Raw genomic sequence first — 16713 nt, 5'->3', positions numbered from 1 at the left:
AGGTTTTTGTTTTTTAAAACAATTGTAATACAGTGTAAACTCTAATAAACTCTTTATAACGTCAATCGTTATAGTAAAAGCTCTATATAACGTAAAAATAAGTTAAATTTATTTGCTTTAACCCAATACCTATACAAAAATTCTTCTCTCCCTATAACGAATCCTCTGTATGATGATAAAAATGCTCGGTCCCTTAAAAATCGTTATAAAGACTTTACACTGTATGTAAAAAAAACAATTAAAATAATAAGTCCTCATCATCCCAGTAATGTGGAAGGCAAACTGGTTTAAAATCTCCTGCTGACACAGAGGCAGTAGAAACTACTCCTACTGGCTTCACTTCTAAAATTTCGATAGAATCGGTCTGCGATTTGGAAGGTGAAAGTTCTGTAAATGAAAACATAACGCATAATTCTTTCAGCAATTAATATAATATTATTTTGGAATTGTTTTAATATCAATTCCTGCGGGATTAAACTCAACCGACTTAGTGGATTGAAATAAAGATCGCCATACCAACAGGAATATCGATATCGCCACACTTTTTCCTCTCGGTGCGATTGGGCAGAAGACGTCCAAAGTTTTTCTTAGCCTTAACCATTTTTAAACGATGATATTCTTCACGTTCCTAATCGAAAAAAAAATTCGTCATGTCTCTCGTATTTTATAGTATTTTTCTATATAAGCGGAAGTTTAAAAAAATCCAACTTTAAATTTGTTTTGTCCCATATGACTGAGAATTTACATTGAATTATATATTTAGTCTAATATCTACCACCTTTGCCGTCGTGTACCTACACTAGCACCTACTCAACTAGTTACGAAGTTTCAAGGATTTTCGGCATACCCTTTCATCCATTTCAGTCAAAATATAAATTTCAGTATTACGAAGTTTAGGCAGGATAACTTTTTCTATTCCATTCACCTTTCTGAAATATTATAGAAAACATTATATAATATATATAATAGGTCTTTACCTATGTAATTGGAGATTCTATAACCAGCATTTACAGACTAATTGTCTATGGGTTGGAGGGCAAAACTAAATTTAAATTAAATTTCAAATCTAATTGAATTATAAATACATCTATTTGTTTTTGAAAAATAGTAGAGTAGTTTTTGGCATTATGGATAACCAGAAAATACGTAGGAAAAATTTCGAATGAGTTCCTTCATGGAAATACCATTGCGCAAACGACGTGTACGGACTTGACACTGCTTTCGTAAACACGGTCTATTATTGGTTCAATCGTTTTAAATCTGGAAATTTAGAGTTGAAGAACGCGATCGCCAGCATTGCGAATGGCCTGTGCCGACAACGATGAATACGACGAACGGAGGCTTTAGCGGATCCAATTCAATCTAGGGCTGAGATTGCTGCAAGCCTTGGAGTAAGTCTCAAAACCACATTGAAGCACATAAGACGAAAAAAGGTAGATAGAGATATAGACAGCTAGATAGTGGGTCCCGCACGAACCAAGCGCACTACAAATCAGAAAGGAAGAATGAAGGAATTCTAAATCGAACTATTACCTGCGATAAACTGTGGATCTAATAGGTACCTACTACAACCGTTCGTATCAGTGGCTTGACCTGGGTACACCTAATCAGTGCGCTAAAAAAAGATTACTCATAGGAAGATAATGGTGACTGTCTGGTGGACCAGTACCGTACTAGTACATCTCAGCTTCTTACCGAATGCTACAACAGTGACGGCAGATGTCTGTTGGCAAGAATTAAAACAATGATGGAGAAGCTCATTCATTCTTCCTCATTGCTTCTAAAATAGTTTCAGCTGAAAGCTCTCTGAAACCACAAACCACCGTAGGTACTTACTAACCGGACTTTGCTCTTACAGATTAAAACTTTTTTCAAATTTTTAAGTGGGGAAAAATTCAACACTATCACAAAACGCTATCTTCATCGCCTCTCATCCGGCAGACTTCTACATTAAGGAAATAACCAACAGCCATCAAAATGGAAAATCGTATAGATAATTTGGGCAAGTTAACTTTAAAGTAAAAAATCATTTAATCATATAGGTAACATAATGTACACTTATGACTCGTCAGTAAAGAAATACATATTAATGCTTCTAATTTTACATTTACTTCCAGTTCTCAAATCATTTTGATTTTTATTAGTGATACCCAAACTTTTATAGAAATCTCCAATTTCATAGGTAAAGAAAGACCCAATATTAAAACCAGTCTCGTGTATGGCACTTGTAAATTTTTTGTTGCAGAGTTGTTGTTACAATGTTGGCCAATTTTATTTACAGCACTACTAATTACGATTTACGAAGCTTTATAATAGAACGGCAACATGCTTATGCTTTAAAAAAGTTATTATTAATAACAGTAAACTTCTAAAAATAAAAGAGACCCATGTCCCCAAACCTACTATGAATCATTATTTTAATATATAGTCGTAGACATGTGCCTGAATCCTGACTCATCACGGAATATTATAATGAGGACTTAAATTAATATTGTGATATTTTGCGCTGATGCACTTTGTACCTAACCTGAGGGTTGTTCTTACAGATTCATCCAACAAAAGGCAAATGTTTCTCAACGAAGCGAATTTTATGAGGATCCTTATAACTTCTCTGAACGCTCGTTTAGTCTCACTAGTGCGATGGCCTCCAGCTCCTAATCCTGCGTATCGGAAAGAATCTCCAGCAGTTTGATCCTCAATGGCTTGTAATGAAACCGTTGGGACTCCTGATATATTTTCCGAAATACGCTGTACGCGGATTTGCGCCTAAATTTAAAACAGCATTTAATAAATAAAGTTATGACCTTAAGTTGTAACATATTCAACAATTTGCAACTGTAGCGTTGAACTAAATCTCCGCATTTGTAATTTTGATGCAATTGAAGGCCCAGAATTTTTATTTAAGCTCTTTATTGTATATGTATTTTAAAAATCTCTTTGAAGTTATACTTCTTTTGGCGCGTTAGGGAAAATTGATGAGAGTAAATTTTTACTATGCGCGCACACTGTCACAAAAAACCGACACCCTGAAGTTAGCTACAACAATTTAGTTTTTAAAAAAAGTTACCAACAAAGTAACAGTAAGGACATCTACGTATGTTTGCTTGAGAACTGACAACTGACGATATTTATTTTGTGATATTTAAATAAACTTTATTTAACAAGATAATGCGTTATAATAAAACTTTCAATGTATTAAATAAATTTTTTCTATTGTTAGTGTCGTTTTTTCTACAAAAGTAGAATAAAATTTTTGAAAAGATTTTTATCTTATTACGCCAAAGAAGTATAACTTTTAACGCGTGTACATAAGAACACACACGTTTTTTAAAGGTTGTTATATCACATATAAATTAGTAGTACATTTTCTACCACGGTACATACCTGCCCTACATTTTCTAACACTAAGGCATTAGATTCCCCGTTGGTGAATTTTATTCCTGCTAACGATATGTAAGCTTCTTTCAAAGAATGTCCTACTAAGGCCTGAACGGTTGCCAACGCGGCAGTCGCCTGCCGACCACGAAGACGCAGGGCCTCAGCCTTCCTCTTTAAAAGCTGGTAACCACGATTTACTTTCTCTTGGCGTTGTTTTATTTCACGCAACATAAAAAGTGAAGCTGTAACTGGATAACGATTCTCAGAATTCATGTTTCGTTCTTGACTTTGAGTAATTTAGTGACATAAATCATTAATAAACCACTGTGTTTTGTTTTTTGTTTTCGCACTTCAAATAAAAAATAAAAAGACGCATTCATATATATAATTAGCATAATATATTTTTTCAATACAAATACATCTATACATTTTTTAAATGTAATTTAATCTAATTATTAAAGCAGTCTCTTTATATCTTGACACGATATATTGACGTCGGAGGCACAACTTTCGCTACTTCCACTTAATAGTTTGTTCACCCTACAAAATGCATTTGACTCGAAGATGAATAGCTATTAGGATCCCGGTCGTTATAGTACAGTCCATCGAGAGGATAGGTTACATTAGTCATCGGGCCCATGTAGACTAGATCATTGGAGCCTATTAACATATTGTCGGGTTGCGGTAATTGCTATGAATCCGGAATGATGTCCGCTGCGTTATCTAAACCTCAACTGTCCTGCCAGTAGTTATAGTTATTCGGGGGCGGTGGAACCGGCATAGGTGGGCCGTTTGGAGGCGGAACTGCTCCAGCTCCATATGGAGAACTCTGCGGTGACCCATATCTGGGTCTAAACCAGGGTCTACTTGTGTATTGATATTGGTTTCCCGCGTATGCTGCCAAATTTTGTCCCGTCGCATTTGGGTAAGGATTTTGGTTAGGATATGCGATATTAGGAATGCTCGGCGCTGGATAATTCTGATTTGGTACAGGAGTGGTTGAGGGTGAAAAGTTTGTTTGAGTTGTATTCTGAGAGATTGGAGTAGTTCCTTGATATGACGCGTTTGCTTGGGTCCCATTTGCGGGATAGCTAGGGGGCGGTTGTGGTTGTGTTGTTGTTTGGTTGGCATTATAATTCTGGTTTGTTGAGCCATTTGTATATGTTTGCTGAGGAACGCTCGTCGTCGAAGTGAAAGATGCCGTAGGCGTAGTTGAACCGTCTGAGGTAAATGTTTGTGTTTGATTCTGTGCGGGTGGAGCATATCCTTCCTGGGATGAGGAAATATAGTTTTGACTATTAGAAATACCCGAGTCTGTGGTATCCGTCGATGTCGATTGACCATTCGCATTAGCAGGCGCAGCGGGTGGTTCTTGGTTTGGGGGTATTGTGTATTGTACGTTCGGATTTGTAGGCATTGTTATCGCCCCAGTATTTCCTTGCATAATATAGTGTGGAGGAAGACCAGGGTATTGCGAAGTTGGTGTTAGGAATGTAGAGTTCTGCGGAAGCATTTGTTGGATCTGTTGGGCCTGAGAAGCTGGTATCGCCTGGTTATTTGGAAGGGGAGAAGAGGTTGGTTGACCTGCCTGGACAATGGGAATCGTCCCCGATACATTTAAATTGGGGTTCGTTAACTGTTGTCCTGCTAACGCTGCATTTAATTGCTGAGCAGAGAGTTGATTAAGATTTATACCCGCAGGCATGAACTGCGAATTCGGGGGCATGTTCATTGGCATTAAAGGCATATTGTACTGAACACCTCCAGGCATGCCCAACTGGTTTGGTTGCACCACAGTAACGTTTTGACCCGATTGGAGGACCTGTTGGCCGAAAAGACCAGGCGGTAAACCATTTTGCATCAAATTTTGGGCGTTTGTGGGTATCATGTAAACTTGGCTATTTGGTTGTCCCAGCATTGTGGGCATTTGACTGATATTTATCGGATTTTGAAGAACCGTCATACCTTGTGGTACGGTTATCATTTGAACGTTTTGTGCTGTATTTTGCATTTTATTTGTTGTTAATTCATGTTTACTCTCTTTGCTAGCTTGAATGTGTATAGAGTTTCTGTCAATCTGTTTTATGTACATTCCGTCTTGAGTCATACTTGAGGCTGATACACTGTAAATAAGCAAATTGTATTTGTAATTTCTGCTGTAAAAATAAATAATAGTTGAAAAAAAATAAAAAACACGCTTTTAAAGCACATCAAACTAAAAAGTGAAAAATAATTCCTAATTTAGGCTGAAAATGGTAATGAACAAAAAAAACTGGTATTTTTGTGGAAAAGCGTGGGTTGCTCTATAGACGAAAAATATGCCACAGAGCGTGTTTTTTAGTTTTTTTAAACTATTATTTATTTTATATTTTTTAGTTAAATTTTTTTTCGGATTATTGCATTGTCAGCGATCTTGGCAGATGCGCAAAATTTGAATAAAATCTGGCCGTTTAAAGTGGGTCAAAATCGAGTCCGAAGGAGTCGGTTACATACATACATACATACAGGTGAAGCTAATATAAAGCGTGTAATAAGAATGATTATTTTTATTTGAGTGTAATGGCATTGACAGATTGTTTACCTTCAATACCTTAAGAGCTAATCAAATAATCTCATCCAACTTAAACCGCAACGATAATTTATAGCGAATAGAGAAAATCTATTTAACTTACTTCGTCTGCTGCCCTGAAGAAACGTGTATAATGGTGCCGTGAGGAGGGTTAATTTTCATTCCCATACTGACCACCGTGTTGTCTTTAGCTGAGGAAATGTTACTGATTACACCTATTATATGAAACTTTTACAAATATTTAAAAAAAATCGAGTTACCATACGCTTTAATAGCTTAAATTTATTGTACACAGAATTTTGTGTTATAAAGGTTATAAACTGGCAAATATCTACGATGACGCACAAGCACGCTTTAATGGTACGACATATTAGCCACTCGTTGTTGATAATGTGGAACATCCATTACTGCATTACACGAAACCTAGAGTATTTTTTAATATGCTTCATGTTACATGGCTAAAACTGGAAACAAGAAAAGACTATAAGACGAAGGCAGAGATATTTAGGCGACTTGAATTGTCCATTATTATTTATGCATGTAGTATCTACAAAGGAAAATGTCATTAGTGCGTTGCGTTTCATTACGTTTGCGACACGTACAATCGCGTCTCAATGTAGATTTATTTTCTTAATTCTCATCCAGCTATTCTGTTGAAGCAGCGGAGTTCTGACATAACTTAAAAATATATATTTAATGACGCATATTTGAAGCTACGGCGACATGGTGACATTGTTTCTGCAACTGCTAATGTCAATAAGCTTGACTACCTGTAATATCAAACGATACGAAATTACGCCTTAGAAAACGTATACAATATAAGTCATACAAATATTGTTGCAATCGAGGATCACCACGAAGAAATCATTTTATTGGGGACCCTTCACTTAACATTACGCATGAGCATTAATGGAATATCTCTTGAATGTTACACTAATTTCTGATTTACGCCAAATGTGGAACATACATTACGCGAGTGCGTACTACAAATTTAAAAAACTAATCTCTTCTGCTATTACTCCAACGTAGCTGTTTTAAGTTTCAATTGGTAAATCTCTGGTTTCATCCTGAGTCAAACACAATTTCAAAGTAAAAAAATACTACGACGATAACAATGAATATCGGAAAGTAGTTGGCACGTGCAAAACCAGTGATGCCTTTCATTATTTAAAAGAGGATTTTCAAAGCTAGAATAGTCACACCAGGCTACTAACTGCAAAAAAAAAATTTTTTTGGTTAAATGCACTCTACATTTTGGTAGGTACATCTCGATAAAGAAGAATGAAACTCTATAGACAAAAAGAAGAATACTCAATCACTATACACTAAAAGCTTTAACAACTCGGCGTCGGTTGTCCCTCGATGTTACAGACAATCAATCCTGAATGTTTTGTTATTATTAATTTCTTATGCTCTTAAATCATCAATTCCAAACATCTCCCGCTTATTTTTTAAATATTTTCTGCACAATGTAATCAGCATCTGTAGATCTTAATCAATTAAAAAAAATATATAATTAGTCTGTTGTTGCTGGAAATGTGTCATTAAAAAGCCCGCCGGAGAGGTCTATAGTTTTTCAAATCTAAGAAATATCGAGAAGAACTGTATTGTAATAAATCTGGAAGAAACAGGTTTGATGAAGTTAATGGATCACGCATATACGAGAATATTCTACATGCTAAAGCGTACGTTTTACGCTAAGAACTCACGAAGCGGTTTGCACCCGCGCCAGCCGCGGTGGCGCTTTGGAGTTTTATTTTCAAAACTCACGAGACCGGAGTTTTGTGCGGTTACGCAGCCGCCGCGGTTGCGATTATCGCCCACAAACTAGGCGGTTGATTATCGCAATACGGGCGGACCTACCGCAAAACGCGTCGTAAAATGTAGTTTAATTTTTGACATAAATATCAGTATTCTACAAAGGCTGCGGGACCGCAACCGCGGCGGGCGCGGGTGCAAACGGCTTAGTGAGTTCTTAGCGTTAGGATTTAGGAACGCCAAAAAGGTAATATCTGATTCAAATTTACGCATCGCATTGAAATATTCATAAACTGAACTAAATTTACGCATAAAGGAACCGCATATGCCGTCTCTTACGCCATCCAATACCAACACCAGAATATTTCCTTACAATTACGCATTAGGTATGTTACGCTACTATATTGTATCCTATCGCTATTTACGCGTAATTAATCTATAATCAGTTGTATTGTTGTAATCTTCAATGTACCTGCAACTGGAGTCCAGGATCTCCCCTCTCTCGACGAGGACTTGTCCTGGCTATGTGACCTGTGTCAATAATACACATACACAACATTCACTAGAAGTTAGGTTAGTTATATAGTGTTTAATAAAAAGTTCAATACTACAATAATTTTGAATTTATTTCAGTGTAAAGTTTCTTATTTCACACAAAAACAAAACACTCCTTAGGAAAATTACTGTTTATTAAAAAAATTCATAAAGAAAAATTTCCCACCTGCTTGTTACATAGTAATGATATACATCATTACTATGTAACAAGCAGGTGGGAAATTACATGGTCTATCTGACAGGCATGGAGTGTAGAAATTGCTTCGCATTCTGATAGATTTTAACACCAATAAGAACAGAGAGACAGTAAACGCGTAGCTAAAGGGGGGCTCCAATTATACTTATTCCGCGTCATCTTCATTCCGATTTACGTGTTCCTATCAAACAGGGTCAATAGCAAACATTCATAATATTTCCGAAGCTGATCTGCACAATGTTTTTCCTGTATGTAATTTGCATGCATTTTCTGATCAAGAGGACTGTCAAGAATTTTGAAAAGACAGCTATGTTTTTGCTGTAGCCATTGATAGAAGATTCTATGCGATGTTAACCTGTTATGAGTATAATCTCAAAAGACAGTATGTTAAATCTTACCCAGCAGGTGCAATGGGACGAAGCTGCAATTGACTTGGAGATCCATCAGATAATCTTTTCTGACCTCGAGACTCTTGCGAAATGCCTTTACTGGATGAAGTCTGAAATTTGACATGTTTGCAGTCTATGAATTGAGTATCTAATATCACAGTAAATTTAAAACCTCTGACTCAATGAGAAGTCATGCATCAAACATTATTAATAATAAAATGTAATTTATTCATATTAGTAACCAAAGGTAGATTTATGAATGTTGAAACAATGATAATGATTCTAAAATCATAGGTCAGAATAAGAATTAGAACCCATACAACCAAAGTGTGGGAAAAGAGTAATCGAGAAAGGTTTTATAAATTAAGAATAAGGTTAATTATATTAAATCCCTAAACAATAATAATAATGCAATAAACAAATTGAATTATCAAAAAAACGATCATGGAACTAAACTATGTGAGGAGCACAATATATAAAAATACCAAATATGATTTAAAATATGTAGTTATTAAATCATATAAAAAAATTTGAACATTAACCAAAATTTTTCATATTTCCCATATAAGACATAAACACATTTTACCATAAGATACTTGCATTCATAAACATTCTAAAATAATCAAATACCTATTAAATGTTTTGTCTTTATCAATCTTGTCCACCAATAAAGAAATATAAACATTTATAACCAATTGCGGTTTTACTAACCAAGTTATTAGAAATTATATTTCATAAGCAACATTGGCTATATCAGATCTCTCCTTTTGAGATAAAATAAAAAAGACAACATTTTAGTTGAACAGAAAATTAATTCAAGCAAGGTTAAAAGAAAATTAGTCTGTGGAAATGCTAATATCAATAAAAATATTGCATTTGCTCACTGATATTATTTGAGGTGATGATGCTTGTCCTGTTGATATTATGTTTATAAGAGGAGCACTGCTTGCTAAGGGCTGTTGAAAAACACATTTAATTTAATAAAAGTTCATAAAGTTAGCAAACAAATAAATTTATGGACTTTGTAGGTGGAATTACTATTTGAACTTCAAGCTGTGATTTTTATTTTATGCATAATCTGGCATTGTATTTAGTCTCATAGTTAAAAAAATACCTCATCAAATTATATTTTCTTATTTACTTTTTAAAGAAACAAATTAATATTTTTTCTTAAGTCGATATAAAAATAACAATAAAATACCTTTCATACAACAAAAGCACAACTATACCTTTTGGTTAAGCTGCATTATGGTACCAGATGCTTGTAATTGCTGAAACTGAGCAGCAGACAAGGGCAACGTTTGCTGAAAACTATTAGCTGGAGCAATCTGCAAATTGAAATGTCTTAAATAAATCTTTAATATACAATTAAGTACAAATGTGTAAAATGTCAATCCTTTGTTGAATTATAAAATTCTAATAATCTTTTTATGAATAGTTAGTAAAAAAAGCAATTTATGTTTGTTATAGTACACTTACAGACACAAACTGTTGCGGTTGCAGATTCGTTAACCCAGTTTGATTCGCTGTAAGATCTTGAAACTGTTGATATGGTATTATCATCGTCTGTGAACCCGGTACTGTCCATTGCATATCTGATCCTTGTAAATGGTATCTTATATCTTTATCACCTTTATCAGTACTGTAGAATATTTTTTGAGAAGAACTGGTGCTTTGAGCAGCACATACAACCGGAGTAGCTGTCGCTGAACAAACAGTTGTATCAGCCCCATTAAATTGAGCTTGTGGGAAAGTTAACCCATTTGGCAATATCATTGACATTGATGATGGTACTCCACTCAAACGTAACTGTGTTACATTAACGGGCTGTACATTAGATATATCAACAAGCTGTGTTTGACCAAAATTATGCTGCTGTAATGCTCCTAATGACTGAGCAATTGGTAATGATGTAAAATTGGTATTAGATACTTGAACACCTGGTTGTACTATTGGTATTAGTTGACCATTTTCCTGATTGAGAACATATTGTTGCTGGGGAAGAAGCTGTAACACTGTAGGTGGCCGAACTGTCATTAATGGAGTTGATGCAGGGGCAACACTCACTACAGGGGGAATTACTGAAGGATTTGTGGATGTGTTTAAAGTTGACGTAGATGATAGTGCTACAGAAGCAACAGGCGGCGGTACAGGAGGCGGAGCAGTTGTTGTTAAGGTAGGAGGCGGTACATTCAGCGCAGGTGGTGGTCCTCCTGCCTGTGCGGCACTCCACTGAGCGAGTTCTGCTCGTATAGTTTCAATTAGATTCTGTGCCAAAGATCGTGCAGCCGCCAAAGCCTCAGATCGCGTGTGATGCAATGCCAGATGTAATGGTTCAAATTTATCACTTTTTAGGACCGCTACAACTCCGGTTTCAGATCTTATATATTCTAAATTTGTCCCATTCTATAAAAAATAAAAAAAACTGGTAAATTAAGCTATAAACATTAATAAATGTGAAAGCGCAGAAATGAACTTACGGGTCCTAAAATACGAGATTTTATGTCAAACGCGGCCGGTGCATTATCTAGACCTATATAAACTTTATCAATTAGACCTCCGGACATTGTTCTAACAATAAATTATTTAATTATTTTTAAAGTTTTCATTTACTTATTAGATGCATCTTTTTGCAAAATATTGTAAATTGTTTTAACTTTTTGAAATTATTGACATTTGACTTATGTCTTGTGACATATAGTCCATAACCCATAGATAACGAACTAATAACAGGGTATGATAGATAGCTACAAAATGTGCGTTTTCCAATTACAGCACTAGAGCGCATTATGCGGCATAATGGTCAACGTTGAATGTTCCAACTACAGCAACGCTTCGCACAATTATGCCGCCGTCTCTACCGGACTCCAGAGCCGAAGCGTCCACTGTATGACAGCAACGGCGTCATCACCTACAATGACACCGATCGGGCCGAAATCTTCGCCGAACACCTCCAGCGCCAATTCTCGCCGAACACCGCGACATCCCCTGCGCGTGTGGCTGAGGTAGAGAGCGCTGTCGAGGCCCGGTTGTCGAGCCCGATCCCACCTGACGAAGCCGGGATCTTCTTCTCGCCATCGCAAGTGCGGAAGACGATCCGAAGACTGCCGCTGAAGAAGGCCCCAGGACCGGATGGCATCACCCACCAGGCGCTGCGCCATCTACCGATGAGGTGGATTGTCGCGCTGGCGCGCCTTTTCACGGGAATCCTCCGGACCCTCCACTTCCCGAAGACCTGGAAAGAGGGCAAGGTGATCCTAATACCGAAGCCCGGGAAGGACTCTACCCGACCTGAGAGCTACCGGCCCATCACTCTGCTCTCGACGCAGTCGAAGCTGTTCGAGAGGCTGCTGCTGCAGAGGATCCAACTTTACCTGCAGCCAAGGCCCGAACAGTTTGGCTTCCGCGGCGAGCACAGCACGACGTTGCAGCTGACGAAGGTGCTCTTCACTGCAGCCACGGCCCTGAACAAGAAGAACGCGGCCGCAGCCGTCATGCTGGACATGGAAAAGGCCTTCGACCGTGTCTGGCACGATGGCCTCGTGTTGAAGCTCGCCGAGTCTCCACTGCCCCGCCGCATAGTCGCCGTGCTCCGCGCCTTTCTCACTGATCGCACGTTTTTCGTAGCGACGGGAGAGGCTGCGTCGAGACCGCGACCTATCACGGCGGGTGTACCACAAGGCAGCGTGCTGTCTCCAATCTTGTATGCCACGTATACTGACGACGTCCCGTGCCCAGAAGGGTGCACCTTGGCCCTCTACGCAGACGATACGGCGTACGTGGCCACATCCCTAAAAATAAAGCACGCTGCGGTTAAGCTCCAACGCGCTCTGGACCTCCTGCCAGAGTGGCTAGAAAAGTGGAGATTAGCCGCCAACCCTAACAAGACACAGGCGATTGCCTTTGGCCAGAGTAAGTTGCCGCCGCCCCTGAGATTCCTGGATCAGGACGTGCCGTGGAAGACGCCGGTCACATATTTAGGGGTCACCATAGACCGGCGACTCACAATGCGGCACCATGTCAACAGGGCAGTAGGGAGAGCCAAGGGTGCGACGTACGCGCTCTACCCCCTACTCTACGGCAACTTACCCCTCCGAATCAAGCTCGCGCTCTACAAACTGTACGTGCGCCCACACCTAACGTACGCGGCACCGGCGTGGTACTCCTACACAAAGGAGACCCACCGCCAGAGACTGCGCGCCGTACAAAACATCAACCTACGACGCGCAGTGGGGGCCCCCCGCTACGTTAGGAACACCACCATAGCGCGGGACTTGAGGATGGAGTCAATCGACGAGTTCGTCGCACGGCTCGCCAAGGGGATGTTTGATCGAGCGGACGCCTCTCAACATCCCCACCTCAAGGACATCGCGCCGTGGCACTCCAGGCCACCAGACAAATACAGGTATCCGCGTGAGCTATTCTCCGCGGATACCTCAACCACCGGACGTGACACCAGGGCAGCAACCGCGGCTACGACCGCTGGTCGCCTCGCTGGGCCTCCCCCGGGGCCACCGGGGGTCTCACTCGGCGGAGCTTGACCGCGAGCCGCGTAGCTGCCCGATACCAACCATTGAGACACCAGGGCCAAGTCGAGAATACTCCTTGGCCCCAAACCACCGGATTGACACCCCGGAATAGACCCCATCGGCTGCGCGCAGCGAGTTGAGGCCAACGTCTCCTTGCGCGCTGCAGCCCCCACCAAGAGGAGAAACCTCGACCCCGTACCGCCCTGTATTAGCAGGGCGCGAGAAGTCACACCACCCGAAGGGGGCATAGCCCCGAACGGGCATAAACACACCCCTCTAGAGGGAGTGTGTAACAAAAGCAAACGGGGTTCGCACAATTGAGCACTCTTAAAACGAATGCTCTCGCGTGCTTCTCGCAATAAATACCAACACAGTGACAGAAAATTGACCAGTGTTTTTCTTTAAGTTGGCATTTATCGAAATTTTCGTTAGTAAATATTATTTATTGTTGAAAAATTTGTTTCGTCGTAGATTTTGAAAATAATTAAAGTTATTTCAAACTGCTAAAAAAAAATATAAGTATAGATGAAGGTATAAATAGTAACTTTTTTTATATTCCACATTTAATTCGGATCTGTAAACAAATTAATTTTACAGGATTATACTTTTGTAAACATTGCAATGGTTTTGAAAAAGTATATAAGTATTTTTTTTAGAAATCATTTAAAAAAATTACTCAAAACGTAAATGATGTAAACTTCTTACAGGAAACTAAACATTTTACTGTTTAGCTTGTTAAAACCTTATATTCTTTAAAGGTTTTCTCTTATTTCAGTAAAAAATGTTAATTATTTCATTAAATTATTTGATTATTAAAATAAGCGTAAAAAGTTTTCAACCAATTATTATTGTTAACCACATTATTTATACATTCATGAGGTTGCTAACTCTATTCAGAACATTTTTTTTTCAACACTGAGTTAGCGCACTCTGCTGATGCATTTGAAAACTAATTCACGTTCCAATTAAGCTTCAGCATTATGCGGCATTGTGCAGCACTGAGTCGCATTATGCTCTGTAATTGGAAAACGCACAATGCTTTTAAATCATATTTGCGAAAATGACTTTCTACATTCGTAAGAAACATTAGAATTGGCAAGCTAAAATATTTTGTCTGTTTTAAATCTGTCTATGCAACTTTATTGTTCATTGTTTTATTGGGGTTTGTGCTACACAATCTAAAAAAAAATTTAAAGTACCTACATTATTTTCTATCTCCCAGTATCAATATATCTTTTAAACCCACAGATATGTATGAAACAATTAATTTAATTTATGTTTAACATTAAGCTAGTAGCAAAAAAATATCACCAAATAACAGTTTTTTGTTTTACTTAAAACTAACCCAACGTTAGTAGTATCAGAGCATTTGAAAATTAGTTCTTTCACTATCATTTATTAAATATCAGGGTTACCAGCTACACTAAAACAATACGATTAACTTCGGCTAGGAAGTAGGAACCTGCTGATGCGTGCATGACGACTGACGAGGTGTACTGATTACAATTTGACGCATCTTTTATATACATATACTAAATAAATATGAAAGTATGAAAATAAAACTCAATAAATGCATAACGATTTATATTGCTAGAAAACATGATATGCAAACTCTATTCTAAATAGTTTAAGTAATACACTTTTTGAAAAAATATAACATTAACATTTTGTTTATAGAATTTGTTTTGTCATGTAATCTCACTTTATTTTAAAGTTAAAAGTTCACAGATCTATTAGGGATAAACATTGATTGAATCAATATATTGTTCTATGAAAATAACAATAAATGAGGTGGGTTATGAAGGCCAAAATTTAAAACAAGAATATCCTCAATAATAGATATTACACATTCTATTTTAAGTATTTGGCCATGACAAATGATCAGTTAAATAAATCACTTATCAAATATATTATATAGTTTAGAAAATCTTAAAATTATATAAGACTAGATTAGAAGATAAAAAAAAACATTGCATTTACCCTGAAGCCCATTTAACAAGGCTTTCGGTAAATGCATAAAAACTCTTAAATACTTAAGAACTTACAAAGGGGGTTTGGGGGGGCCAACAATTTGTTAATTTAATGTAACAAACTTAATAATTTACTATATTATTAATGTACTTATAATTTTACTTACAATTTAGTATTGTTAACCTAAACACTTTTATATTGTGTACTGATTACATATACTGTTTGAATCTCTATCAATATTTTAGACAAAAATACCAATTCCTAATATCAATGTGATTGTTTCTATTTGTCGTGCTCAGAGGTAGCTGCATGAAGAACGAAGTGTAAAGGTTTGATTCAGAAAATATTGATTTTATATAGGAACTCATTAAATTTTATTGTCTATTTGAAAGTATGTGAATGAGTCACTACGGGAGGCACATCTTAAATATTAGAAGCTCAATTTCGCAATAACATATTGGTAATCTAGACGATAGAGATGACAATGATGTTAATGTAAATAATGAACTATAAAACAGTCACTTACAGCGAAGAAGCGTTTTTAATAAAATTACATAATATTGGAAGTACAATTTTACAGCTCTCTATTTTCTAAACCTTAAAACTTATGAAGTTCTTTAGGCGCGTTATGAAAAATTGATGAGAGTGAAAATTTACGATGCGCGCGCACCGTGACACAAAATTAACAGAATGAAGTTGCCCACGGAAGATGCTACGGCATTGGACATTATGTATAGAATTTATGTTACACTTAATGTAAGAGAATAATAATAAATATTTATTTATTTAATTTTTCAACTGTAAACTTTATTGACAATAATGACTCCTTTTCCAGTCTTTGATTATTTAATTGTAATTAATTATTTGCATGCAATCAAAAACTATTTTTAAGAAGTATAACTTCTTACGCGCGTACATAAGTACACGCACCCTTTTTTTAAACAAAATAACATATGATCATGCATGATACTAGTTTCATCGTCATCAATATCCCCTAAATTATACTGTTTTCACAGTTTTATTTATACTTATTTAATTATTATACACACTTTTAATAATACCAGTTACTCTAATTCACCCTGGCACAGACTTATTGAACACAAAACTTTCGCAATTTTCTTAAGGTATTAGTTGTAAATATTACCTTCAGAATGACAGTTTTTCTATATTTTGTAAGTGTATATCTTGTCAAAATGTGTCAAATTACCATTTCGCTACGGTGACAGTTTTGATAGCCCTAAAATGCCGTCTTTTGCAGTTGACTTTTTAAAAAACCATAGTGACACTGCAATAAGATATCGAATTTATAGAAAAAAAAAAGAGTAAAAGATACTTCTTAAGGTAATAAACATACGTTTTCAATTATCA

At 37.1% G+C, this 16713-nt stretch overlaps 2 protein-coding genes across 5 annotated transcripts; both read right to left on the bottom strand.

Annotated features, from left to right (window-relative positions):
* Window positions 1-156: 156 nt before the first annotated feature.
* Window positions 157-3720, bottom strand: LOC125050477 (V-type proton ATPase subunit D-like). Its single transcript, XM_047650362.1, has 5 exons — window positions 3385-3720; window positions 2528-2766; window positions 848-929; window positions 517-628; window positions 157-387 (listed from the first exon to the last, which is right to left on the bottom strand). Exons 1-5 carry the CDS (start codon window positions 3649-3651, stop codon window positions 239-241), a joined length of 849 nt encoding a protein of 282 aa, XP_047506318.1. The 5' UTR covers window positions 3652-3720; the 3' UTR covers window positions 157-238.
* A 33-nt stretch (window positions 3721-3753) lies between these two features.
* LOC125050305 (dual specificity protein kinase splA-like) lies at window positions 3754-11516 on the bottom strand. 4 transcript variants are annotated; one of them, XM_047650047.1, is made up of 8 exons: window positions 11326-11512; window positions 10325-11251; window positions 10075-10173; window positions 9730-9801; window positions 8855-8955; window positions 8178-8236; window positions 6051-6138; window positions 3754-5501 (listed from the first exon to the last, which is right to left on the bottom strand). In XM_047650047.1, exons 1-8 carry the CDS (start codon window positions 11410-11412, stop codon window positions 4109-4111), a joined length of 2826 nt encoding a protein of 941 aa, XP_047506003.1. In that variant the 5' UTR covers window positions 11413-11512; the 3' UTR covers window positions 3754-4108. The 4 variants fall into 4 exon arrangements, with proteins under 4 accessions (XP_047506003.1, XP_047506004.1, XP_047506005.1 ...); XM_047650048.1 differs by lacking the exon at window positions 9730-9801 and having other exon boundaries at window positions 11326-11509; XM_047650050.1 differs by lacking the exon at window positions 8178-8236 and having other exon boundaries at window positions 5484-5501; window positions 11326-11516.
* Window positions 11517-16713: the final 5197 nt, after the last annotated feature.

This window comes from Pieris napi, chromosome 6 (genome assembly GCF_905475465.1).
Source record: "Pieris napi chromosome 6, ilPieNapi1.2, whole genome shotgun sequence".
Lineage (NCBI taxonomy): Eukaryota > Metazoa > Arthropoda > Insecta > Lepidoptera > Pieridae > Pieris > Pieris napi.
This window is presented reverse-complemented; position numbering and strand designations above follow the sequence as displayed.

Coding starts and splice junctions, on each gene's coding strand:
- LOC125050477 (XM_047650362.1), bottom strand. CDS start 3,651: ATGAATTCTGAGAATCGTTATCCAGTTACAGCTTCACTTTTTATGTTG. Junction 629..847: donor TGACTGAAATGGATGAAAGG/GTATGCCGAAAA, acceptor TTTTTCGATTAG/GAACGTGAAGAATATCATCG. Junction 388..516: donor CGATATCGATATTCCTGTTG/GTATGGCGATCT, acceptor TTTCATTTACAG/AACTTTCACCTTCCAAATCG.
- LOC125050305 (XM_047650047.1), bottom strand. CDS start 11,412: ATGTCCGGAGGTCTAATTGATAAAGTTTATATAGGTCTAGATAATGCA. Junction 11,252..11,325: donor AATCTCGTATTTTAGGACCC/GTAAGTTCATTT, acceptor TATTTTTTATAG/AATGGGACAAATTTAGAATA. Junction 5,502..6,050: donor TCTTCAGGGCAGCAGACGAA/GTAAGTTAAATA, acceptor GCTTATTTACAG/TGTATCAGCCTCAAGTATGA.